Raw genomic sequence first — 26,523 nt, forward strand, 5'->3', positions numbered from 1 at the left:
GGTTGTCACATGTCATTGAATCAATAGATAGGCTAGTCCATTTTTTTTAGAATGATTGGTTTTTACCAAAAAAAGTACTTTTCAATATAATAGGGGCTTAATAATAAATAAGTAATAATAATAATTGGCTTGTATAGTGCCTAGTTTCCATCACACATTTTAGCGTGCTGCATACATCATTAAAAGCACAGTAAGAGTAAAAAGAATTCTATTCAAAAGCCATCTTGAAGATGTAGGTTTTCAGCAACTATAAATTGTGTTTGCCAAGTGTAAAAGGTTCAAGTTTGATTCTGCACATTTGCATCTCTATATTGTTTTGTAATAGAGTATGCATAAATTTTAAGTGTACTGTTGCCAAGAGCACCAAGGATGAAAGATCTTTGGATAGATTTATATCTGTGTTGCATGAAGAGTTAAACTAAATTACAATTTCCCTTTAAATTGAAAATACTAGGGTTTTGGTATTGATTGTAGATTTAGGGCTCATTTCTAAACACTGTGAAATGTATTTCACTACTTATGCAACTTCCTCGTTTGTCAGTATTTTGCCAGCTGTTAACAGTCAAAGCTTCAAAATCTGCTGTACATGAATGGGACAGATTCCAACGGTGGAGAATCAGATCAGGAACAAACATTTGAGTGGCATATATATTAACCGAACGTAACGTCATCAGGTCATCATAGTGATGTCATCAGAGGTGCCTTCCTTTTGGTACCCTAGGAAAAGTTTTGAGGTTCCTGTGCTTATTTTAGATGCCTCTATGGATAGAGCTTGGTAAGACCACTAGGAAGAAAGATAACACAAGACCTTGGTCTCTTAATAATTATATTCAAACTAAATCTGTGGATCAGAAACAAGTTTCAGGAATTAAGGCTATTAAGTGTTAAGGGTAGTCTTCTAAGAATTATTATGATTTTTATCCCCTCGGCATGTATTGCGGGGGGAAATAGTAGACGCCTCTTTCTGTCTGTCTGTCTGTCTGTAATCATTTTGTTTCTGGAGCGTAACCCAAAAAGCATTCATTATTTTTCAACAAAACTTGGTAGATATATCAACCAAGAACCTAAAGTGGTGCCTTTTTTGTCATTTCTATTTTTCTTGGTTTCCATGAAAACATTTTGGACTTAGTCTCAAAAGGGAGGGGTGGGCTTCGTTTCCAGAGCACAACTCGAAAACTGTTCAATATCTTTCTACAAGACTTGGCAGATATATCAAACAGGTCCCAAAGTGGTGCCTTATTTGCCGACTTTTTGCATTGATATTTTTCATGACTTCCATGGAAACGATTTGGACTTAGTGTAAAAGAATCAAGTTGGACTTTATGTAATTGTCAGATGATTTGTTCTTTCAAATTTGTGGGGGCCCGGAGGGATTTGTCATCCTCTGATGACTCTTGTTTATAATGTTCCAATTTAGGGCCATTAAATACCTCAAGGTTAGGCAAAATTAGCTGAAAACCTATATTTTACACAGATATTTGAATGGGGGATTTTCATTTCTTTTAACCAAAGTCCCATTTTTAGCCAAGTATGCCATGGTGGACACAGTGGGTGACATGTTGACAAAAGATACCCACATTACGTGAAGTCTGTCAGGTTGTGTAGAGAGAGGACTGTGGTGGGTGACATGTTGACAAAAAGCCCACATTAGGTGAAGGCTGTTGTGGTGTTGAGTTAACATTTCTTGGTCATATGTTTGCCTGCACGGATGTTGGTTTGGGTTGGGATTGTTGTGGTGTAGTGGTTGGTGTGTTTTTGTCCATAGCAGGTGGGAATGATGGTGTGATGTGTCTGAAAGGAGGTCTTGTGCTATTTCCTGGGAGTATGACCCTCTGTCCCGCTATGGTGTGTCTGATGCAGTTTGATGTGTTTGCAAGTGTGGTGCATGAATGTCTGCCTCAACTGTGGCATGAGACATTCTTGCGCTTGGAAGACCACCAGGATGAAAGAGAACATAATACCTGTGACTTAAAATGTTTTAGTCAAGCTGAACCTGTCGATTCAGAAACAAGTTTCAGGAAATAAGGCAATCAAGTGTTAGAGGTTGTATTCTGATAAGTATTATACTCAGCAGCAAAAGAAACGTCAGCACGAATTCAAAATTAGATAGGCACTGTAATCAAATCATTACAGAAATGGACATAATATGCGGATCAAAAACATTTTTTTGTGTACAATATCCTGACACATCAATGAATAACTCAGCACAATTCCAAGACATTACGTGAACGTTTACAGTCCATTGCAGACTCTTGACTTCAGTATCTAGTGTGACCACCACGAGCGGCAATAACTGCAGCACAGCGTCTATGGATGGAGTGCACAAATCGATTAATGAAGGCCAGTGGCACGTAGAGCCAGACTCGGAAAAAGGCCTGGCGCAATAAATCAGCTGTGTTCAGCCCTGATATGACATTATTCAGTTTCCTCCAAAGATGTTCAGTTGGGTTTAAATCAGGACTAAGGGATGGCCACTGCTTAATGTTGACACCGTTCTGCTGTAGGAAGTCCCGTGTAGCTCTGGCAGTATTGGCCCAGGCGTTGTCATGCTGGAAAATGTTTTTCCGGTGATGTGCGAAATGTTGTATGATGTGGGGCTGAGAGCTTGGTGGATATAGCGCACCGCTGTGATTCCGCCTTCTCTCCAAGGACCAAGGTTCTGGAACACCATGGGACCCACTCTCTGGTTGAGGCCTATTCCACCACATACCATGATGATTGCACCTCCCCATGAGTCTCTTTCCATAACACATTGGTCTGAGTAACGCTGGCCACTTCGTCGCCATATTCTTATTCTGTCATCTGCAGTTGATATGCAGTACCGACTCTCATCTGTGAACAGAAAAGTTCTCCATTGCCTGTATCGCCAGTTTTGGTGTTGTTGGGGCAAACTGTAGACGTTCACACTGATGATGAGGGGTGAGGATAGGTCCACGGTAAGGTCTACGACAATGGAGGTTCCCGCTGTTAAGACGTTGGCCTACTGTATCAGTACTGATTGGTCTTCCGTGTGTTCCCACTGTCTGGCGTGCTGTTTCGGATGCCTGCATGAAGGCATTCTGTACATGCTGTCGCACAACATGGCGGTCTTGTCGTCTTGTGGTCACCCTTGGTCTGCCAGTACGGGGATGATCATTTGTGGTGTTAGTGGCCCAGAAATGTTGCTGCAGCCGGTAGATGGTGCGAACGTTGACCTGGAAGTGATTGGCAGCGGCTTGTGCAGTGTGGTCAGCTTCAAGTCTTCCTAGTCCCGGTTCTTCTGAGCTGTCATGAGTCGCGGCACCCTGCTGACTTAGTAATGTGAATGTTTCAATCAGGTTTGGGGGTGCATTTTATAGGGCTGGTCCTTGTGAACAGCACGTGCAGCATGAGTTGCATGAAAAACATGGAGAATACCGTACCATCTCCGAGATCAGGTTGCGTTTTTGAGACCATTTCCTTGGTTCGATTCTGAGTTTGGGAAGGAATGTCTTTGCTCAGGTAAAGTTGAAGATGTTGTCAGAAATATACAATCAAAACATTAAATGAGTTTACAGTTATCCATTTCTGCAAAGGAAAATTCCAAAATGCGTTTCTTTTGCTGCTTAGTATATTATTGTTGATAATGTCCAAATATAACCCATGAAACAATATGGAAGACATTTCCTTATCTTGGCCACCTATAAGACATGTTTGAAGAAGTACTTCAAATCAAGAAACAAGGAGGTTGTATTCTATGAGAGGAACTACAGGACTCAACATCTTCAAATTCAGGTAACAGCAGTTTTTGAAATAATCATTTTGAAATAAACCTTTTAACTTCTGGTTACATCCCCAGTTTCAAATGTTATACTTCTGAAAAGTGGGCATGAGATATGGGAATATGGGAGTTTGTCCCTCTATCCATCCATAAATCCATTCCATCATTCTGTGCATTCCTCGAAATGTTTGACAAATTATTTCAAGAACTGTTTGAGTTTTAAACCTGAAATTTTACCCAACACATCACCAACTGATCTTAATGATCATGATGAAAATGTGTTGGAAAGTTGGAGCCATAAATGAATTTTCCAGAGAAGGGGGCCTTTTGTGAGTCTTTGATTCAGATGTCCTGGGACAAACTTTCCACGGGGAAGAGTAAGCCTAGGGGGGAAAGTTTGTCCTAGGCCAAAGTTTTTCCCGGGGAAGGTTTGGCCAGGGAGAAAGTTTGGCCTGTTACACCGGTACAATATATGGGACATTTTCAACAATTTGATATTTTATGATTGTATTCAGTAATAGCAAGTTCTATCAATCTTCAAAACGTATGCAAGTAAAATAATTCAATGTCAAATCCAAGGGACACGGGGAACTCTGTACAAAATCCCTTGGAATTCATGGTGAATGCCTGCGTAACTGCCTGTGGAGGTTTACTCGGTAAAAGGTGAACCTTGTGAGACAATAGAGTGACGTCGCTTGAGGGTTATATAGTATCAAGCTTCCATTTAAATAATTCTGATCTGCATTAATTCTATGATATATTTTTATCTATAAAATTGTGCAAACTTTTGTTGCAGGTTGTTCCTGTGCCACAAGATGTTGCTATGAATCTCAAGGATATATTTTTGGATTTCTCAGAAGATATTTCAATTGGACTTCACGAGATACCTACACATTCTGATCTGTCCCAGGTGAGTAGCGTACAGCAGACATTCCCTCTGTCAACAGGGAATCAACTTATGAAGCAACCAAGTCACTGTAAGGTAAATAATGAAACAAAATGTAAATAAGGAAAATCTAAAAATTCTATCTCTCAACTGCAGAGGTCTCAATAATGCTTTTAAAAGAAAACAGGTATTCAGGTTCTTAAGGCTAAAATAGGCAAACATATTCTGTCTTCAAGACATTCATTTCACTACTGAGCAAGAACAGTTAATTAAACAGCAATGGGGCTATAGCGAATGTTATTTCAGCCATTTTCGAAGCAATGCAAGGGGAACAGCTATTCTTTTTAATAACAATTTTGAATTTAAGGTTACAGATCAACAAATTGATATGGATAATGGAAACTATATTTTACTGAGAGTAAAAATACATGATAGTGACTACACAATTATTAACGTATATGGACCTAATAAAGATTGCCCCGAGTTCGTTACAAATATCAAAAATATGCTAAAACGACAAGAAAATGATAAATTTATGATATGTGGAGATTGGAACATGATACTAGACAGTGACTTAGACACCTATAACTACAAATAACCCAAAAGCCAGACAAGAACTATTAAATGTTATAACTCTATTAGACTTGAAAGACCCTTGGAGAGAATCAAACCCATATAAAAAAATGCTTCACTTGGAGACAACCAACCCCGCTTAAACAATCTAGGCTAGATTTTTTCCTTGTATCACATAATCTTTTGCAGGCAGTTACAAAAACCGATATATCCCCAAGCATTAATTCAGATCACTCAATAATCTCACTGTCAATATCTTTAGGAGATATGATAATAGGGAAAGGATTCTGGAAGTTCAATAACTCATTACTTCACAATGAAAAATATGTGGAAAAAGTAAAAACTACAATAAAGAATACCCTACAACAATATGAAGTTAAAAAGGAAGCAAAAGCCGAAGAAACAAGATATACCATAAATGATCAACTATTATGGGAAATTTTACTGTTAGAAATTAGAGGTATGACCATATACTATTCATCTACAAAACAGAAAATGACTTTGAACAGAGAAAAGGCTTTGGAAAATAAATTAAGAGAATTGGAAATCGACCTGGATACAGAACCAGCTGAAAAAAAGACAGAAATATTAAAAAAAGTGAATGAAGTTAAACAAGACTTAGAAGAAATTACCAAACAAAAGATAAAAGGTTTATACATAAGATCTAAGGCAAAGTGGATCGAACAAGGGGAAAAACCATCAAATTACTTCTTACAATTAGAAAGCAGAATTTTTTAAAATAAATCAATAATGGAATTGGAAAAAAGGACGGTACAGTGATAAAAGATTATAAGGAAATACTAGAAGAGACTAGAACATTCTACAAAAAACTTTATTTAAGTGAAGACTGCACACAAATAAAATTAGGAGAATTGTTCAGAGAAGATGAAATACCTAAACTGTCAGAAGAAGCTGCCTCATCTTTAGAGGGAGAAATAACATACAAAGAAACACTTGCCGCTTTAAAGAAAATGAAAAATGATAGAAGTCTGGGCCCGGATGGATTCTCCAGTGAATTCCTCAAGTTTTTCTGGAATGACTTAAATAAATTTCTTATTAACTCCTTGAATTATGCATATGAAAATGGCTCTATGTCCATATCACAAAAACAAGGTCTTATTACATGTATCCCTAAGAGTGGTAAAAGTAAAAAGTTGCTTAAAAACTGGAGACTTATTATCAGTGAGGATCAAAAAGGTTTTATTCAAGGAAGATACATAGGAGAAGTCACAAGGCAGATATACGACGAAATGGACTATACTGAATCATATCAAATTCCAGGATTATTACTGCTCATTGATTTTGAAAAAAGCTTTTGACTCGGTTGACAGAAAATTTATGCAAAATGTAACAGACTTTTTCACCTTTGGACCATACATTCAAAATTGGATACAAGTACTGCTAAACGATAGTGAATCAAGTGTATTAGTAAATGGGTTCGCGAGCAAGTTCTTCAAGATAACTAGGGGCTGCTGACAGGGAGACCCAATATCACCCTACATTTTTATCTTATGTGCTGAAATAGCTATTCTAATAAGAAAAAATAAGAAAATTAAAGGGATAAAGATAGGTAATATACAAAGCCTTTTAGCCCAATTCGCAGACCACGGATCTGAATCAAGTTTGTCTGCAGTCTTGAACACATTAGCCTTCTTTGCAAGATTTTCAGGGTTAAAAGTTAGCGCAGAAAAAACCAGGCTAATATGGATAGGGTAAAAAAAAGATCTATGTATAAGATGTGCAAGGAATGGAATCTGGACTGGACACTGTCAAATTTCAAACTTTTAGGAATAGTTTTTGATGTTGAGTTAAATAATAATGTAGACCTAAACTATAATGATAAATTTGAAAAAATCTACCAAGAAATGAATATTTGGTCTCTGAGATATTTGACACCAATGGGCAAAAACGTTATCCTGAAATCCTTGCTTCTACCAAAGTTAAACCACCTATTTTCATCCATTCCTAGCCCATCCGAGGACACATTACAAAAGTTTCAAAAAAAGTGTTTTAATTTTGTTTGGCAAGGGAAAACAGATAAGGTAAAGCGAGAAATTATGCATCTTAAACCAAAGGATGGAGGAATAAGTGTACCCATTGTAAAAACTACTATAAATGCTCAAAAAATAATGTGGATTAAACGGTTTTTGCTTAACAGTTCAAAATGTACTTCTATTGCAAATGAAATCCTAGTTGATTCAAATAAATTATGGTATGCTGATGCACAATATGTGTGCAATAATATTATTCCCAGTGTCTCAAATAAATTTTGGAGTGATGTGTTAACGGCATGGTGCCACTACCTAAAAAGGTGTTACACAAATGTGCAAGGAATATCAGATATTTTCAAACAGTCTCTATGGTTTAATAATAACATTAAAATAGAGGGAAAGTCAATCTACTATGAAAATATGGCAAAAAAGGGAATAATGTTAGTTTGTGATATTTTAGATCACAATGGAAACTTCTTACATAAAGTTGACATAGAAAATAGAAATAAAATATGGAATTGCAAATATAAACTTCCTCCATCTAGAAGGTATAAAGAGTACTGTCTTAGCATATTGCAGACTCAGAAAAGTACCTGATACGGGTTGGACCTATCAGGTCAAATACCCAACATTACCCTTTAATATATCTTGCATTTGCGGACAAAACCAAAGGAGTAAATCCTTCTATAACATACTTTTACCTCAAGTTGAAACTAGACCAACAAGCCAAAAAAAAGTGGGAAGACATCCTCAACAAACAATATAACAAGGAAGACTGGTCTAACATATATTTAATGGCAAATAGATGCACAGAAAGTGTACAGTTAAGATGGTTTCATTTCAATATTACTCACAAGATTTTAATGACTAAACATAAGTTACACTTGATGAATTTACACAGACTCTTCAATGTGCTCATTCTGTGAATCTGCTCCTGAAACAATCATTAATTTATTGTGTGAATGCCGATATACCGTGAAAGTATGGAAGGAGGTATCCAATTGGCTTGATATATTGTCTGAAGGAAATATTAACTTGTCGCACGAAAATATTATCTTTGGTTTCAAAGGTAAAAACAACAACCCACTTAATCTGGTGTTTTATGCTATATAAAACAAGCCGAAATAATATAAAGCCAGATTTTAGTGCTTCAAAGGGAAATACTCAACTACTATAAAGCTACCAAATATACAGCATTTTCTGATGCAAACCCAGCAAAATTTTATGCTTTCTGGTCCTCCTTCCATACACTTTCCTATCCGAAAAGAATGGGAGGTATAGTAGGAAGTGTCAATCCCACTGAAAGCAAGGGATTTCTTTAAAACTGCTTGAAACTGATACCTAGTTAGTGGGGTATGGTCAATGTGTACAAAGGCCTGCTGTGATCCTTTTGTGCGCTTACCCAAATAAGCTCTGTATGCTGCTACCGGGCACGGACCATGGGTTGGAGAGCTGGAAATTCTGATAGTAATACCTTTTGAAAGTCTGTCCGACTTTGAGTGACGGAGAGTAACTAACAGGTTGCCATCTTCTATGGTGACCTCTTGAGCCTGACAACCGGGGTGTTGTTGTCCAGCCTGTACCAATTCACTTACCCGAAAAAATCCAAAGAACGCCACACAGTATACAGCTTGAAAAGGGAAACTTCGGAACGACATACTGACCTTAGATTTGTTACAGTTACCTGTAACAGTTCCAATGTCATTGGTTTTCGCAGGGCCCTTCTTGGACTGGCTTTATACATACCTTGTATCATTTTGGTAATGATAAAATGTCCTGTGGTGTCATGCATATTGCGCAGCTTGTGGGAAGTCGCAATACCGGTGATGTACGTCCTTACTGTGTTAGGTGCAAGCCCTGTCATAGACAAGTAAGCAATGAAATGAACAAGATTATCCAGTGGTACTGGCCATGTTTCCGGGATCCCATATGTTGTCCTGAATGCTCGCAGCGCCTCAACAACTGCTTGGTAGGTTGACCATGTGTTACTCGCCAGTGATGATTGTAGCAATCTGTCAGCCTCCCTTGTCAGATGGTCCAAAGGTTGTCCAAGATATTTTTTATGGATTAAACTTCTTTTTTAATTTCTCTCACAACGTTTCGAGACCATTCCAGGTCCCTTCATCAGGTGAACTGGCAGTTAGGACTATGACGTCGTCACTATGACGTCATTACTGAGTCATAGTGACGACGTCATAGTCCTAACTGCCAGTTCACCTGATGAAGGGACCTGGAATGGTCTCGAAACGTTATGAGAGAAATTAAAAAAGAAGTTTAATCCATAAAAAATATCTTGGACATCAATGTACAACTTCTAAATGCCACTGAAAGACATGGTCCAAAGGTTGTCCGGAAGTGGGGACGGTTGCGCCTCTGCTGTTGGTGCTGCTGCTCGGAATCGGTGCCACTGAAATCTCGACAAAGCATCTGCGATTACATTGTTGGTTGTACTGATGTATTTTGCTTTGAACCATATGTTATGGGATAGACAGAGTAGGACTAGCTGTCTGACAAGAGACATGATACGGGGCACCTTACATGTTTGTTTGTTGATGATGGAAACCGCTGCTTGATTATCACAGAAGAAAAGTACCTTCTTGTTGGCGAAACAGTTACCCCATAGCCGTACCGCAAGTACGATAGGAAAAAGCTCCAAGAGTGTCATGTCCTTCGTCAGACCGTCCATTACCCAGGCACCCGTTCACCTAGCGTCCCTGAAAGTATGCCCCAAATCCTGCAGTGCTGGCTGCGTCAGTAAATAACTGTAAGTGCGAGCTGTCCCACCATTGACTATTCTGAAACACAAATACACCATTAAAGCTGTTGAGGAAAGTAAGCTATATAGCTAGATCTTCCCTCAAAGACTACGTCAGGTGAATGTGATGTGACTGATGCCTTACCTTGCTGTATGCGTCAATGAATCTGCGACAAAAAGGCCTGCCCATGGGAATGGCACGGCACATAAAATTGAGTTTACCCACCAGTGATTGCAGCACCTTTCGAGTCATCTTTGATTTGCCTGCAGAAAGCAGAGATTGTATTAACTGTGAGACATCCTCTATCTTACCCGTTGGTATTCTGACCTGCATATTCACCGTGTCGATCTTGAGACCAAGGAATGTCAAGCATGTTGCTGGGCCGACTGTTTTCTCGTGTGCGATTGGCACACCAAAGTCGGACAAGGCCGTCAAGCATGTCCCAAGGTTCTGTTCACGCTCCCCGGACCCGTGTCGTCCCCCTGTAAGGAAGTCATCGAGGTGGTGCATCAGCTGCCTATTGGGTAACTGTCTCAGGATGTGCCACTGCAACAAGGTACTGAATTTTTCGAACACAGAGCATGATATTTAGCAACCAAATGGCAAATCAAAGTAATACTCACCCTGAAAATGGATACCAAGCAATTCGAAATGTTTAGGATTGACTGGCATGATCCTAAATGCAGGTTTGATGTCAAACTTGGCTAGCTGAGCATTTGGGCCAAGTTGCTGAACCATGTTCACTGCTTCATCAAAGCTTGCATATGAGACTGAACAGGCCTGTTGGTCAATATGGTTGTTTATTGACTTGCCTTGGGGATAGGAAAGATGGTGGATTAATCGAAAATCATCAGCATTCTTACTTTGGAGTCACTTGCACATGTTTGCTTCTTTGGTACTAAACCGATTGGCGAAACTTGGAAGTTGGGGAACGGAGGTTGAAGAAGTGGGCCAGCAATCCATCCCAGCGTTAACTCTGAGTGTAACTTACTTTCTACAATACCCTGCATTGTGGGATCCATCGCTGAACGGAGGTTGCTGGACCATCTTTGTGAGCGTTGCCCACTGAACTCTAATTGAAAACCAAACTGAAAGCCTTGCAAAAGATAAATCGCATGTGATAAGTTAACGGTCATGTAGGTATGCAAGTGGGGGGAAATCTTAACGAGATCCACTGGGGTTGGTGCTATGGCTCACAGGGGTTGGGTGCAGGTTTGGTGTTGCAGTCCTAGGGGGGCGTTGCCCCCCTTTCCCCTGAAAGCATGAATAAGCAGGGTGGGACTGGGAACATTTGGAGCACTTAAGTTGGAACTTACATTCTGACCTGGTACAACGTGACCTGTTGAAGTCCCAGCATGCATTGTCGCGAGTCCCCCCAAGGTATGGTACTCTTGCTCGTCCGCTCCTGTCCGCTGGTTGATACCGACTGGGTTGTGGAGTCATGTACTTGAGCCACAGTTCACCGTCGATCTTAGCCCACGATTTCGACGGGTCCCTTGCCATGCGATATGGAAATGCTCATCGTAGAGTGTCCAGCCATCTCCTCCAAACCTCACTGCTGCGTTTCTGATAGCTTCCATGTACGCCAACATACCCTGAATGGTAGACTGAGAAGCATGCTTTACCATGTATGTACTCATGTAGATGTGGAAGGCAGATGTCCAAGCACCAATGCTCAACTGCTTATTACTTACCTTGGCTGATGGCCTCAACTTTACATTACCTGAAGGATCTAATTCCAATGAAAATTGCGATTCATTATTTAAATGAACATTTGGCAACATTGATGACAATTCTACGAATTCACCTTTCCAAATTCTGCGTCGAAGCTGAGGGAATCCCCGCCGCCGTGCGTGATCGACGAGCCTATGACGTCACGGGGAATCCCTCGCCGGTGACCCTGTCGAAAGGTCGACTATCGTTATTGCATGGGACATAGCTTGGAAGTGAGTTATCCCTTACCTCGTGTGTTGTTGAGACTGATTCTCCATCCTCCTGATCCTGTGAAAGTAATCTGTTGAGGAGAGCTAGTATGCTCCCCAACTGCTGGGAAATGCCGTCCATCCTACTCTCACTCAGTTCGGCATTGCTCGCACTCGCTGGAGTACCCGGAAGCACCGGGTGACCTGTTACTATGCCAGCATTCAAAGAACGATTCTCAATCATTGCATTAGATTCAATATGTACAACTGGCGATGGGTTTTAGACTGATTCGTCAACCTGTTAGATTTAGCCTTTTTCTTACCCGTTTTTTTTTCATTTCCCAGCCTTGCAACCTTCCCTGCCCATGGAACCAGGCAGTGATTTATAACCGCTTTGTGCTTGGGTGGCATGTCTAATCTTGAAAGCTGAACAGCGTGGCCGAAACTTGAAGGATGAAATGGTAGATGAAACTCGAAGGATGGACTGAAGGATGACAGCGTCGACCGAACGATATGATGGCGGCGATACCGGCGGAAAGCTAATGGCATATGATGTCATATGATGTTGTACGCAAAATTGATGACGTTGGGGCATGACGTAGCATGTCTGCGTACGCGGAAGAGGAAGCGGAGGTAGATGATATAATTAAAGCTTCACATCCCTGCCATAAAGGCATTTAGTTTTTAGTACTAAATGCTAATATTTGTGGTCTTTACACTATGTAAGAGCATAAGATGACCAGCTGTATGTGTACATCATATGTACCACACACATTCCACTTCCACCCATGCAACCAACATCAAGAGCCTGCTACTTCCATTCCCTGCTAGTTCATCGGCAGGTCCAAACAAAAGAGGCTAAAGTTATGCATCAGACTGACAGTTATGCATGCATGTTCAAATGGAGATACCCGGTAACTAAAACCTGACCTTGCCACAGATTTCCTTGATCTATAATAAGCAGGTGATGGAAGATTGTGATTTTCCCATGTGTATATCAATAAGAGGGTAGCCCATTATCTTTGAATGATTGATCTTCACAGAAAATGTATTTTTCAATTTCATGAGTACTTCTTATCATGATAATCACCATCATCTGTTTATACACATCTCGGTTAGAGTCTTGCCGAAAAAAATCATTTCTCCCTTTTTCAGCCAACTTTGTCCCCATAAATATAGTGGTAAAAAAACAGTTGACAGAGGTTGATTTTGGTTTGGTTTGGTTTGGGGTAAGAGAATATGTATAAAATTCATTTTTACAGGAAATTTGTTGTATAAAAAATGTCCAGGTATTCTGGTTTCTACTGGATGGGGACTCATAAATACCGTTAGATATATGGTCAAAGGACCTGACAACCTTGACGGCATTGTGTTGAAGGAGTGCAGACTTAAACTGTGTACAGTTTTCACTAGATTGTTTCAATTCTCAGTAAATACACACGTTATTCCTTCGGTCTGGAAAACATCAGAAATTGTACCAGTTCCTAAAAAGACACAACCTAAAGAACTCAACGACTACAGGCCAGTTGCTCTCACATCTATAGCATCTCCGCCAGGAAGTTGCCGTCATACTGGACCCGCTTCAGTTTGCCTACAGGTCAAGGAGAGGAGTTGTTGATGCCATTCTGTCACTCCTTAATAATGTCTATAAACATCTAGAGACACCTAAGTCATACATCAGGATCCTCTTCGTTGACTTTTCATCTGTGTTCAACACTATCCAGCCACATATCATGATACAGAAACTGTTAGACATGGGCGTTAACTCATACCTCATCAAGTGGATCGAAAACTTTCTTGTGGACAGACAGCAGTACGTGAAAGTTAACGGGGCTGTATCGAGTAAACGGACCACCAACACTGGTGCACCACAAGGCTGTGTAATATATCCTGTTCTTTTCACCCTCTACACTAATGATTGTGCTAGCTCGAATTCAACCTGTTCAACTGTAAAGTTCGCAGATGATGCATACAGCAATTGTTGGCAAACTGAACGACACTGATTCTGAAAAACTGTATAAAGAGGACATTAATCATTTTACGACTTGGTGTGCAGGAAACCACTTACTCTTAAATGTCACAAAAACAAAGGAACTGATAATTGACTTTCGGAGTATACCCACAGAAAAGCTTCCAGTGATAATCAACGGTGAATGTGTTGAGACAGTGTCGGAGTATAAGTATCTGGGAACCTTCATTGACTCTAAGCTGAACTGGAACTCTAACACTGAAGCCCTATACAAAAAGTGTCAACATCGTCTTCATCTCATACGTAAACTGAGATCTTTTAATGTTAACCCATCTGTGATGTCATTTTTTTATGTAGCATTTATTCAGAGTATTTTAGCATTTTCCTTCCATTGTTGGTACGGGTCTCTCTCAGTTTATCTCAAATCTAAAATAGACAAAATTGTTAACACTGCAAGTAAAATCGCTGGTGTCAGATTTGAATGTTTATCATCAATATATGAGTGGCAAATTGTGAATCAAGCTGTCAAAATCATATCTGACCGTACTCACTACTTAAATTCGGAATACAACCTCTTCCCTTCAGGCCGCCGCTACAAAGTTCCAATTGTGAAAGCTAAGAGAGCCCGTACATCCTTTATTCCAAGCACCATATCTCTCTTAAACAAATGTGAAGATACCTAAATCAAAGAATTTAAGTAAATATGTTTGGTATCTCTCTAATGTGTCAGTAGCTCTGCTGATGTAAGACAAATTCCATTAAGGCATTAAAGTATTATTCTATTCTATTCTATTCTAAATATATATGAAATATATATTAAAGGAAATTATCATATTTGCTTGCATTATGCTCAGGAAAATCTTTCACCTTGCAAACTTGTGTATGTGTGTACAATTATGTACTTCAGTATACAGCTATTACATGTATCATTTTTTAACAATGAAGTTCTAATGTACTCAACACAGTGACTACACTTACTTTTTCAGGTAAATTGCATTCAACACAACAATTGCTACTCACTTCTTGCTATCAATGTTTTATCAAATAAGCCCTACACTTCTGTATCTGTTGTCAGTCAATGACTTCGTTACAACTATTGACTAGTGATAACAACACTCAGATTATCTAGACTATGGCATTTTGGTTACATCCTAAAACACATAGACCGCAACAAAACATGGAATCACAACATATCACATTTCAACACGCACTAAGATAATATCCAGATAAATAGGTAAGAGCACTAAAAGAGTGAAAGAGTAAGATATGACTTATGTAATGATGAGATAAAATAGCAGTGGTGTAAAATGGTTTACATGAAGGTAATACTAGTATGATAAATGAATGAATGTGAAGATTAACTGTTGTTAAAATAATGAATACCAGCTAGTATAAAAGAATGACAGAAACCTGTTTGTTCTTGCTATCGGCATGTGCAGATGACGTGCTTATGGAAGAAATTAAAAATCATAAAATAGAATATGATAGCTGTCATTTACAATTTTCCTCACTTTCTTTTGACAATTTGTTGCTGATACATGTAGATGTTACTGAATCTGTGCCAATGATTTTGCATTCTGTGTTAACAATTTTGTTGAGTTTAGTTTTGTTTTGAACAGACAGGTTACCGAACCAACAAAGTAGGTTAAAAGTTAAAATACTTTGTATAAATGTTTCATAAAACAGTACCATAAGAGAACAATCAATTCTAATATTGTTTAAACGAAGTAAGAAATACAATCTATTCTGACCATTTTTGTATAAATAAGAAACATTGTCATTCCAAGATAGCTTACAGTCAATGATAGTGCTTAAATACTTGTATTTATTCACAATTTCAATTTTTTCAATGTTGATTGAAATAGGTCCTGAAGAGCTGAAATCTTTAATCATTTCTTTTCTATTCTTAGTATTACAAATCAAAATAAATTTTAAAATTCAAAACCTCATTTCCGTAATCAAGGTCAGCCGATTTTAAATTTGAAACAATTACTGCGTCATCAGTGATTTGATAATGAAACAGTCAGCTGCTTTACTGATACAATCATTGGTAAAAAATAATAAACAATTAATAAACAGTATATATAAATACTAAATACTACTTCTGATAATATACAATATATCTACTTTGATTTTGGAAAGAAGAAACACTAATATCATCCTTACAAAACTACGTGCATGTGTAGTCAATTGAACTATGATCTATTCCGTGCTGGTACGAGATAGTATAAGAGATAGCCCAAGTTGTTCTTGTGGAAATATTTGTGAAATTTTTTATCATTACCTATTTGACTGTTAATTATATACTGTACAGAGAACTACCATGATGACTAATTTACGCAGTGTTGCCAATGTGAATATAAACTATGAGTTACTATTACATGATAATGCAGATCTGACTGTTCACGTAAATCAAAACATATTTAAAATTGTTCAAACATATATTTGTCAATCAATAAGATTGTCTGAATTATTGCAATTGTTCCACTCTTTCCAATCTTTCTGGTCTTGTCTCTCCATCTTGTGTAATGAATGTAAATAATATTCATGTATATGTTACAGTCAATGTCTTCAATCAAGCAATGTGTACAATGCCTGAAATAACCAGTCAATGTGTACATTGCAGTCATTAATGCTTGTTGTTGTGTACATTGCCTGATCAATTAATGCAATTATTGTACAGATTGACTGATTGTTGAACAGGGATTACTGAGAAGACAAGATTAGCATGGGTTTATTGTATTATAACCCACCACTTTATTTACCCTCAGTTGCATGTCTCTCAGGGGCCATGTACACCCTTGTCCTGATAACTTGGTCGACTTTGCATCTTGCAACGTGTCCTGATAGTGCTTGATGGAACTTGGTATATCCACCAGGAATGTGATGACAGCCTCAACATTCTTCACGAATTGTTCCTGCACGTCGTAAGCCATCCCCCCACCTATAATACTGGAAGCGTTTGCGTCTGCGCACCCAGAATAGCCCACACGTATGTTTGAATTGAATCGTTCAGGCTTACGACCCCAGGGCGAGAAAACCTTTTTGCCATATCTAACATCAATTTTATCCAATCATCTAAGGGTCCCTGCTTGAACCTCCAAACACGGTCATCCTTACTATTATCAAAAGCCATAAGATCATCCCTCCACTCATTTGTCGTGACGTTGGCGTTCATATACGTCTTGCCACCACATTCTTTCAGCCTTTTGCTGGCTTCTACGAGAGACATAATGTGAACGATGGGAATGCCCAAACCTTGATTCACGCCTGATCTGATAGGAAACGTGAAACGAGAAAACGGACTGACTCAGTGTATCACAACGAGAGTTGGTCAAGGTCACGCCACACCCAGTTGTCGTGCCCCATATGGCGAGTTTGAAATGATTTCGCCAGGATTGCATGGGGTCCAAACCAAGCGTGTACTGTGTATAATTTTTAAGCATATCGATAAACTGTGCTCGGAAATGGGAGCCACCTACATTGACCACAATCCTCGGTTGCGTGAGATTGGCAGCAGTTACGTTATTACTTTTAGGATAAAACACTCCCAGTGTGTACATATTGATAGTATAGTGTAGTACCCTTATATATTCAACATGTTCGTTACAATAACAAGAATGGCAACAACAGGCTATTTATCAATAAAGACTGACACCTGTTAACCAACGGTTATTACAGTGTTTGTTCGCTGAAGGAGGAAATTTTTAAACCTCAAGGAGCTAGCCTCACGCTGAACTAGTCGAATGGAACGCCGATTTTAACCAATGGAGAAAAATCCTTAAGACTGAGTAAGATCTTAGCTAGAACACTTGGGTTACAGTGAAATGTATTACAACCCAAAACCACCATGTGTGCAATTTTTACTACTAAATGAAATATTACCATGAAACGTGAATGAATAAGAGATAGAATGTGCAGGTGCTGGTTAATTAATAAAGTTAATATTTACCGAAGTTTAGGCACGCATGGCCTGACTTGCATTCACGGGAAAACGTGCTTGGATTAGAGTGACCTCCCTTGCCCTACAGATTTTCTACACATACCCAGTGAGGCTTAACGTAAAATCACTGAAAACACAATTTGACGCTTACACATAATCAATTCACCTAATTGTCCGATAAACAATAGTAAATTACCATGCTTACTTAATCGCCAAATAATACTGTAACTTAAATGTCCTTTGGAAATCGAATGAATAATATTTCGTTGAAAAGATTTTCAACAAATATGTCAATATCATATACACTTGTTTCACAGTTACAATAACTGTCTTTAACGCCAGTCACTGACGATCATAAATCACCAACATTATGGCAACTTATATCACTGTAGCAGTCACCAACCTCATTTCAACTTCACGGTCATAAATAACCAACATTATGGCAACTTATATCACTGTAGCAGTCACCAACTTCATTTCAACTTCACGGTCTTGAACATCACTGTCACAATCACACTCCACTGTCACAGTCACTGCCCAGCACACAACAGGACAACCTTGGTCACTGGACGTACCAGTTCCGTTGTAGCAGTTTTTATTCGAACAGTCCTTACATAACCGTTCTTATCTGTGATTACAGATAACACCCGGCCCATAGACCATGCATTCCTTGGGGACGGGTCCATCAACAAGACAATATCACCCACCGCCAAGTTATCCTTCTTGTGATACCATTTCTGTCTTGTCTGGAGTAGGGGGCAAGTATTCATTTCTCCATCTTCTCCAAAACTGTCTGCAAGGTGTTGTATATGCCGCCATCTTCGCTTGTACTGGTCATCTCTGTCGAATTCACCTGGCGGCATGTTGACACCAGATCGTAGTAACAGGAGATGGTTAGGAGTCAAGGGAGACAAATCCGTAATGTCATGTACCTCTGTAAGCGGTCTGCTGTTCACAATTGTCTCTACTTCACACATTAAGGTGTTCAAACCTTCGTCATCAAGCTTTACAGCTTGGTCTTTCAGAATTGAATACATGATTTTCCGGACAGTTCTTATCATGCGCTCCCATATTCCGCCGTGATGTGACGCCGCAGGAGTGTTGAAACGCCAGATTATCCCCCTTTGTAGGAATACTGAGTGCAACTTGTCTTTACTCAAGGCCTTCAGACTTTCTCTTAGTTCATTTGCACATCCCACTAGGTTGGTCCCATTGTCACTGAGTATTGACTTGGGCTGTCCGCGTCGAGCAATGAAGCGTCGCACAGCGTTGATGCAGCTGTCCGTATCTAAGGAACTTGCGACTTCTAGGTGGATGGCCCTCATAGCAAGACAAGTGAAAATAACGCCATATCGCTTCACTTGAGATCTGCCTCGCTTTACATAAAACGGACCAAAATAATCCATTCCAACGTGAGTGAAAGGGGGGTAAATCAGACTGCAATCGCTCTTTCGGTAGGTTAGCCATCTTTTGGTTGCACATTACTGCCTTGTACTTTCGACATGTGACACACTTCGAGATCACACTCTTGCATAACTGACCTGCTCCGAGAATCCAGTATCTTTGTCTTAAGTGAGAAAGCATGGCATTCTTCCCCATATGTCCAACAACCTTGTGTGATTCCTGTATTATCAACCGGGACAGAGGTGAAGTTTTGGGCAGGATGACTTGATGCTTACTTTCAAAGGGTATGTTGGCTCTTTCTAACCGTCCACCAACTCGAATGACTCCATTCTTCATCACTGGATCCAGCTTGCAAAGAGTACTTGACTTCTTTAGGAATAGTTCTGTTTTCAGTCCTTCACATGAAAAGTTCAAATCTTTGAACTCATTTTTGAAATGCTCTTGTTGTACTAACTGGATCAACTTCATTTCTGCCTTTTCAAGACATTCAACAGTTAGTTTAGGTGCCGCTGTTACAGTTTCTGATTGACATGCATGTTCCTTCTTACTTCTCAGTGCCTGGAAGGTGAGCATGATCCAGGCAACGCCCCGCTTCAGTCGACTCCAGTTTGAGTAGTGAGTAATTAACTTCTCTATCACAGACGGAACTTCACCCACAATGGCAGAACTTACACACTTCACGTCTGGGTCAACATCTAAGCTGGAATGTACAAAATTTGGTACTTGTGGCCAACAACTTTCATCTTCCCACAAAAAGGATGGTCCCTTTAACCAATTTTCTGATGCTAGGAGTTGACTGACATTTTGTCCTCTGGAGGCTGCGTCTGCAGGATTGTCTTTGGAGCTGACGTATCGTCATTGTTCTAACCCAGAAGCTGCTCGGATCTTCGCTATACGATTTGCCACGAAAGTCTGAAATCTAGCTCTCTCATTCCATAGGTATCTAAGGACCGACATGCTATCAGTCCAAAAGGTTACATTGTCGATCGGATAATCAAGTTCCTTCAAGATGACTCTACTGAGACGAGCGGCGACTGTAGCAGCTGTGAGTTCCAGCCTGGGTATCGTCACCTTCTTTAAGGGAACTACCCTTGCTTTCGACATCAGGAAGCTGCAGTGTACTTGGCCGACTTCATTCTTCAACCTGATGTATGCCACAAAGCCATAGCCATCTTGACTTGCATCTGAGAAAAGGTGAATTTGATAACCTGTCACTACCCCAAAGTTAGCTGGTTTGTGACATCTTGGGACCTGAAAATCTTCAATCAGCGGCAGTTCAGCTGCCCACTGTTTCCACCGTTGCAAGTCTTTATCTACTACCACCTGATCCCAGCCAAGATTCCTTCTGCATAAGTCCTGCAACAACACCTTGGCCTTGAGTACAAAGGGAGACAAGAATCCTAGGGGGTCAAACACAGAAGAAACAACAGAGAGAATCTTCCTCCTGGTCTCCACTTCTTCTCTCAAATTAACCCGAAATCCTAACATGTCTTTTTTCAACCTCCCAATGTATTCCCAGTGCTCTCTCACTTGGCATTCTGTTTTCTTCCAGATCAAGATTCTGTAAACCTTTAGCCCTGTCTTCTTGTGGAACACTGTTCATAACTGCTGGACTGTTCGAAACCCATTTGCTAAGGTGGAATCCTCCTTTGACATAGGTCACTCACATCCTGAATGAGTTCAATAGCTGCTTCCTCAGATTGAACGCTTTTCAGACAGTCGTCCATATAGAAGTTTCGACGGACAACCTCTATGGCGTCCTCAGTTGATGATTCCTTATTGTCTTGGGCTGTACGCAGTAAAGCTGAATTGGCGCATGCAGGAGATGATACAGATCCAAAGAGGTGCACAGTCATTCTAAATACTGCTGGGTCCTTTGACTTGTCAGAATCCGCCCACCAATAGAACCGCAGGAAATCTCTACTGTGTATAGGAACATGGACTTGTAAGAACATGGCTTCTATGTCTCCCATAATAGCAAAGTTCTCCTGGCGAAAGCGCATAAGGACTCCTAGTAAATTATTTGTCAGATTGGGTCCACTCAATAACTGACTGTTTAATGACACCCCCTGGAACATTGAAGCACAGTCGAACACAACACGGATTTTTCTGGGCTTCCTTGGATGGTACACACCATGATGCGGTATGTACCAGCACTTACCAGCTTCCCTTCAGCATCCTCCTCTGGCACTAACTCTGCATAACCCTTGCAGATCATCTTAGTCATAAAGTCATCATAATCTGCAGCATACTGTGGATTTCTGCTCATCTTGTCTATCAGCTTCATGAAGCGCTGGAGAGCTTGTCGTTGGTTATTAGGTAAGTTGACATTTACCTGGCGGAACGGCAGGTCAATAGAGTAGTGTCCGTCACTAAACTCAATTGTCTCATTAACTATGTTTAGGAATTTTACATCTTCTTGGGATAAGGCCTTTTCTTCATCTAAAATCGATTCTGGAAAGTCTATGCTTTCAGCCTTCTTTACAAGCTGATCCAGTCGCCTTATTTCCACTATCTCTTCTACAGCTAGAATGTCGATCCTATTGACATATTGCACTACATGACCTTGGACTTGGCTTCCATCATGCTCAAGCAAGAACACGTTCCAAACAATCCAGCCAAGCACTGTCTGTGTCGCATGAGGGCTTCCTTTAGGACCACACCTGACTGTTAAAGGAGAATAGGCTTCTGGGATGTTGTTACCTATCAGGAGTCCAATATCTGTGTCAATCTGGGGCAAGTTGATATCTTGGAGATGATTCCATTTCTTGATGTCTTGATTGGTAGGAATGTGACTGGTTGAAACAGGCATCTTGTCTTTGGTAAAAACACTCTTCAACAAAACTGTGTTATTCATTTCCAGATCACTAACTTCAATATTCTTGACTTCATATGTGTTCATGATGTGAGTGTTGCCCATTGTCTCCAATGTAATGCGTTTCTTCATACCTTCCGCACCTAAGGCTCTCATCAATTTCTCGGAACAAAATGAAGCTGAACTGCCCGGGTCCATGAATGCGTAAGTTTCTACTACTTGCGAGCTATTGTGCATCTTCACCTTGACCGGGATTATCGCCATTGCACATTGCCCACTCACTTCCGATTGGCAACACAAACATTCTTTCAGGTCGGCACAGCAGCTTGCTATCTTCTGCTGGGAAACTTCTCTTGTAACTTCCTTTTCAATGTCCCTTGCTGTAACCTTGGATCCAAGTGCAGGATGGTTTGATGTCGGCCGTGACAATGTTCGCATGAGACGTCGGACAGGCAACCTTTACTGACATGACCTGGCTTCAAACACTTGAAACAAACTCGCTTTGACTTCAGGAAATCTAGCCTATCATTAATGGAGAGTGCAAGCAGCTTCACACACTTTACCATATCATGTTGGGATGATCCACAGAAAAAACATTGTTGAACCTTGGCATCACATGGATTCTTGCTGTCTGATGGACTTGAAAATTTATTCATGTGAACTTGTGTGGCATGTGAACTGAACCTCATACCTGTGTGCTGACCTGGTTTGAAACTTGAATGCTTTGTCTTGCTTTGAGTTGGCTGTGTGTTAGGGAGTTTCATTGCCGCTTCTCCCAAAAACTGGGTCGTTAACTTTCCTTGCCTCAGTTCGAACAAAATCTGCCAAGTCCTTGAAGGTAACAAGTCTCTTTCTTTCCACTACAGCTCTCCATTTATCATGATGATGGAAAGGCAACTTCATTACAAATTGCTTGAGATGGTCAGAGTTTTCTAATATCTGTACTGCACGGATACTTTTCACAGCATTTTCACATTCTGTTAAGAAAAATGGAAAACTGATCCAGTGCTAATGGATCATCTGGCTTGATTGGTTTCCAATTGGCAGCCCGTTCCACAAAAGCGTTGGCTATGACCTCATCATTCCCATATCGCTCCTCGAGTTCCTGTATTGCAGCCGGGTACCCATGTTGAGAGTCCAAATAGCTGTAGCCACTGACAACCTGGTGAGCCGGACCAACAGTGAACTGTTCAAGATAGTTCATTCTTTCGTCATCATCTTCAGAATTGATTACTATCTTTGACTTGAACTGCCTCAAAAACTTCCTGTATTGCAAGGGATCACCAGCGAACGGCTTGATATCCGGAGGTGGTTTCCGCATTTGTTTCACCATTTGCATAATAATTTCACCTGAGCTTTGACCTTGTTCATCATACCTACATGTAGGAGTTCCCCTTATGGAATTCCCCTTTACATTTCTCATCAAATCTTGTTTTGAAATTGGGACATCAGTGGTACCTACTCCATGACTCCTATGATCAGTCTGCATGAATACTTGTGAAGTAAGATTTAAATCCTTGTTTATTTTACTTTGTATTTCCGAATGACAGCTTGACCCTTCCTCACTTAATTTTGCATTCGCCATTTCTTCCTCTATTATCTTTGTCTTGGCTTCAACAATTGCAATTTTAGTTTGTAAATCTAATTCTTCTTCTTGCAACTTTAACTTCAATTGTGCCATCTGGAGTTCATGTTTTTTCTTAAGTGATTCCTCTTGTGCTTCTAGCTCTGCTCTAGCTTGTCTTTCCTTCATCTTAGCAGAAGAAAGAGCACTCATCACAGATGAACCCCTTGATTTTCCAGATACAGATGGAAGATGTTCACTTGACTTCATAGAGGACCAATCTTCAACTTGTGACTTGAAATATGAAGCACTGCTTACTGTTTCACTCCACAACCCTACTTCAAACGCTGCCAGTTCATCATCTGTCAACATGCTGACATAATTGTCCCTTTCTTCAAACAGATTGTCATAGACAGCTAGCCATTCCTTGTATGATTTTCTTACAATCTCCTGGTTACAGTCTTTGGAAATTTCAGTCTTAATTTGGCTCTGAAGAGTGTTCATAGTTCTTATAATTCTCTTGATATTATCTAGAAGCACACTTTTCCAATAATTCTTTCCTTTTTCTGTCATTTCTGTCTTTCTTTCACTTCTTCTAAGTACAGAAATACCAGACTCACTTCTAACTTCTTCGTCCTTACTTTCTGCACCTTCAGTGTACAGTGCTTCCTTCTCACTCATGTCTAGTTTTTCTATGCAGTGGCACCTAACTTCGTCAATGCAGATATAACTTCATAAACACAAACGTCTTCTTTGGCTTCATTCACTTTATTCCACGTGACTTAGTAATTGCTGTACATGTGACTTGCTTTGCCTCTCAATGACACCATTCATTTGTCATACTTACTTAGACTGATTGACTGAAACATAAATAAAACAACTTGCTGGTAAAGGTCACTTGGCGTTGCAAGAGTGAAGCACGAAAAACCATGTGGTCGAGAGAAATTACAATTTTTTACTACTAAATGAAATATTACCACCTTTAAACTTATGTGAATGAATAAGAGATAGAATGTGCATCGAACCATGACGGAAACAGGTGCTGGTTAATTAATAAAGTTAATATTTACCGAAGTTTTAGGCACACGCATGGCCTGACTTGCATTCACGGGAAAAACGTGCTTGGATTAGAGTGACCTCCCTTGCCCTACAGATTTTCTACACATACCCAGTGAGGCGAACGTAAAATCACTGAAAACACGATTTGACGCTTACAACCATGACGGGCTCGAAATTAACTGATATAGTTCCCTACCCTATAGTTCATCTTGATCAGATAAGCACGACGGATAATATTCAGTGCGAACGTCCTTCAACTGTTGAGAGCTGTTGCAGTGAAAGGTGAAATGTACAACAGTGGTAGAACCAAATCTTTCCTTGTTATTACAGTTCAAAAAGTTACTACAGGCTTACTAGCGAAAAGAAGTGACAGCCTCCGGTGGTGGTGGTAACCTAGGTGATTTAAACGATGTCAAGTCCGAGGGACTCGTAAACAACACTCAACACAATCTCGTCCGTAACAACAATGATAAATGGGTGATGGTCGTAGCATTCGATGGTGGTCTAGGCAATTTAAAAGTTGTCGAGACCTGGATCTCCAAAAACACCTTGTACCATCTCATCCATAACGACAATAACCAATGGACGGTGATCTAGTCCCAAATCGACTGACTGCTCGTCAGTCTAAGTAAGCTTAGACTCAGTATTATTCGTTACACTGCTATACTGAGTCTAACAAACCCAAGTAGAAGGTTGTGTTAGCTAACCCTTTAAACTGACCAATCAGATAACAGCTTACCAAATCGAGAAAGTTAATATTCACACATACCGTTTGAACTTGTACCTTGAAAACGTTTGTACTCGAACGATTCCGAATGCCATTTTCCGCACGATCGGTTCCGAGTGATACACATGGAGGAAGCCATTATTCACAACAGTAAGTAAACAGTCACTGAAAATAGTGTTTTTTGTCAATATTCCAGGATGTCACCTTGCGGAAATATAAGCTAATAGTAACCATGTCATCAGCAACCCCTAAGCGTATATACTGCAGGTCAAATATCTTTGGTTTATGCGGATTTTGCTTTGTTGCCATTTTGCAAGTCCTGTCGAACCCTAAATAGTAACCGTTGTCTGATTGGTTAAATCCGTCTCACGTTTCATTGGAAGGTCATAGGTTGCTCAAAGGTTAGCTGACGCGACCTTCTACTAGGGTTTGTTAGACTTAGTATAGCAGTGTAACGAATAATACTGAGTCTATGTTTACTCAGACTGGCTGCTCAATACCAACATTGTTTCTCCATCTGTGTTTATGGAGGATAAGGATCATTACGTCACGAAAGTCAACAATAATGGGATTGTGCTGGGAGCTTATGTCCTCTCGAAAAGAAGGAGCGTACTCACGAGCATCATCCCGATAAACCAGGTCACATGCTATTGAGTAAACTGTCCCCCAAGAAACGAGTTTACAGTTAATGACCAAATTTGAAGATGCCTCGACCACCCTGCCTCTCCTCGTTCTGATCTCATGACCAGGTGCTGTGCCATGAATAGAACTGTCCATGATCCTAGGAGTATTCACAGGTGTGATCACATCAAAGTCCACAGGAGTTTTCAAAATTTTCACAGGAGTTTTCACAGGAGTGTTACCAGGAGAGTTCATAGTTGACTGAACCTCTTTCATTGACCTTTCATCCATTCTCTGCTCTTCCAAATCCAGTTCGACATCTTTAGTCTCAGGGGCAACCTCTTGGGATTTTCTTAGATGGCGTCTATTTCTCCGAAGAGATCTTCCATCTTCTGTACGTATGTCATACGATCGTACATCCATCTGCTGTTCTACGACAGCTTTCTTCGATTTCTTTTTGTCATGACTGAATGGCTTCACCTGAACTACATCTCCATCTCTCAGTTCTGAAAGTTCAGCTGCACCACGATTGTAGTAGTAAGCTTGTTTGGACC

At 40.0% G+C, this 26,523-nt stretch overlaps 1 protein-coding gene across 2 annotated transcripts in view; it reads left to right on the top strand.

Moving 5' to 3' along the window:
• LOC124292122 (CWF19-like protein 1) overlaps positions 1–26,523 on the top strand; it is a 373,599-nt gene that overhangs the window by 243,002 nt on the left and 104,074 nt on the right. For both annotated transcript variants that reach the window (XM_046729174.1, XM_046729175.1), the window contains exons 12-13: positions 3,660–3,753; positions 4,536–4,649. In XM_046729174.1, coding sequence (XP_046585130.1) covers positions 3,660–3,753; positions 4,536–4,649 — 208 coding nt within the window. The remainder of the gene's footprint in view (positions 1–3,659; positions 3,754–4,535; positions 4,650–26,523) is intronic.

This window comes from Haliotis rubra, unplaced genomic scaffold (genome assembly GCF_003918875.1).
Source record: "Haliotis rubra isolate DU_JTF1 unplaced genomic scaffold, ASM391887v1 Scf509, whole genome shotgun sequence".
In the NCBI taxonomy this organism is placed as follows: domain Eukaryota; kingdom Metazoa; phylum Mollusca; class Gastropoda; order Lepetellida; family Haliotidae; genus Haliotis; species Haliotis rubra.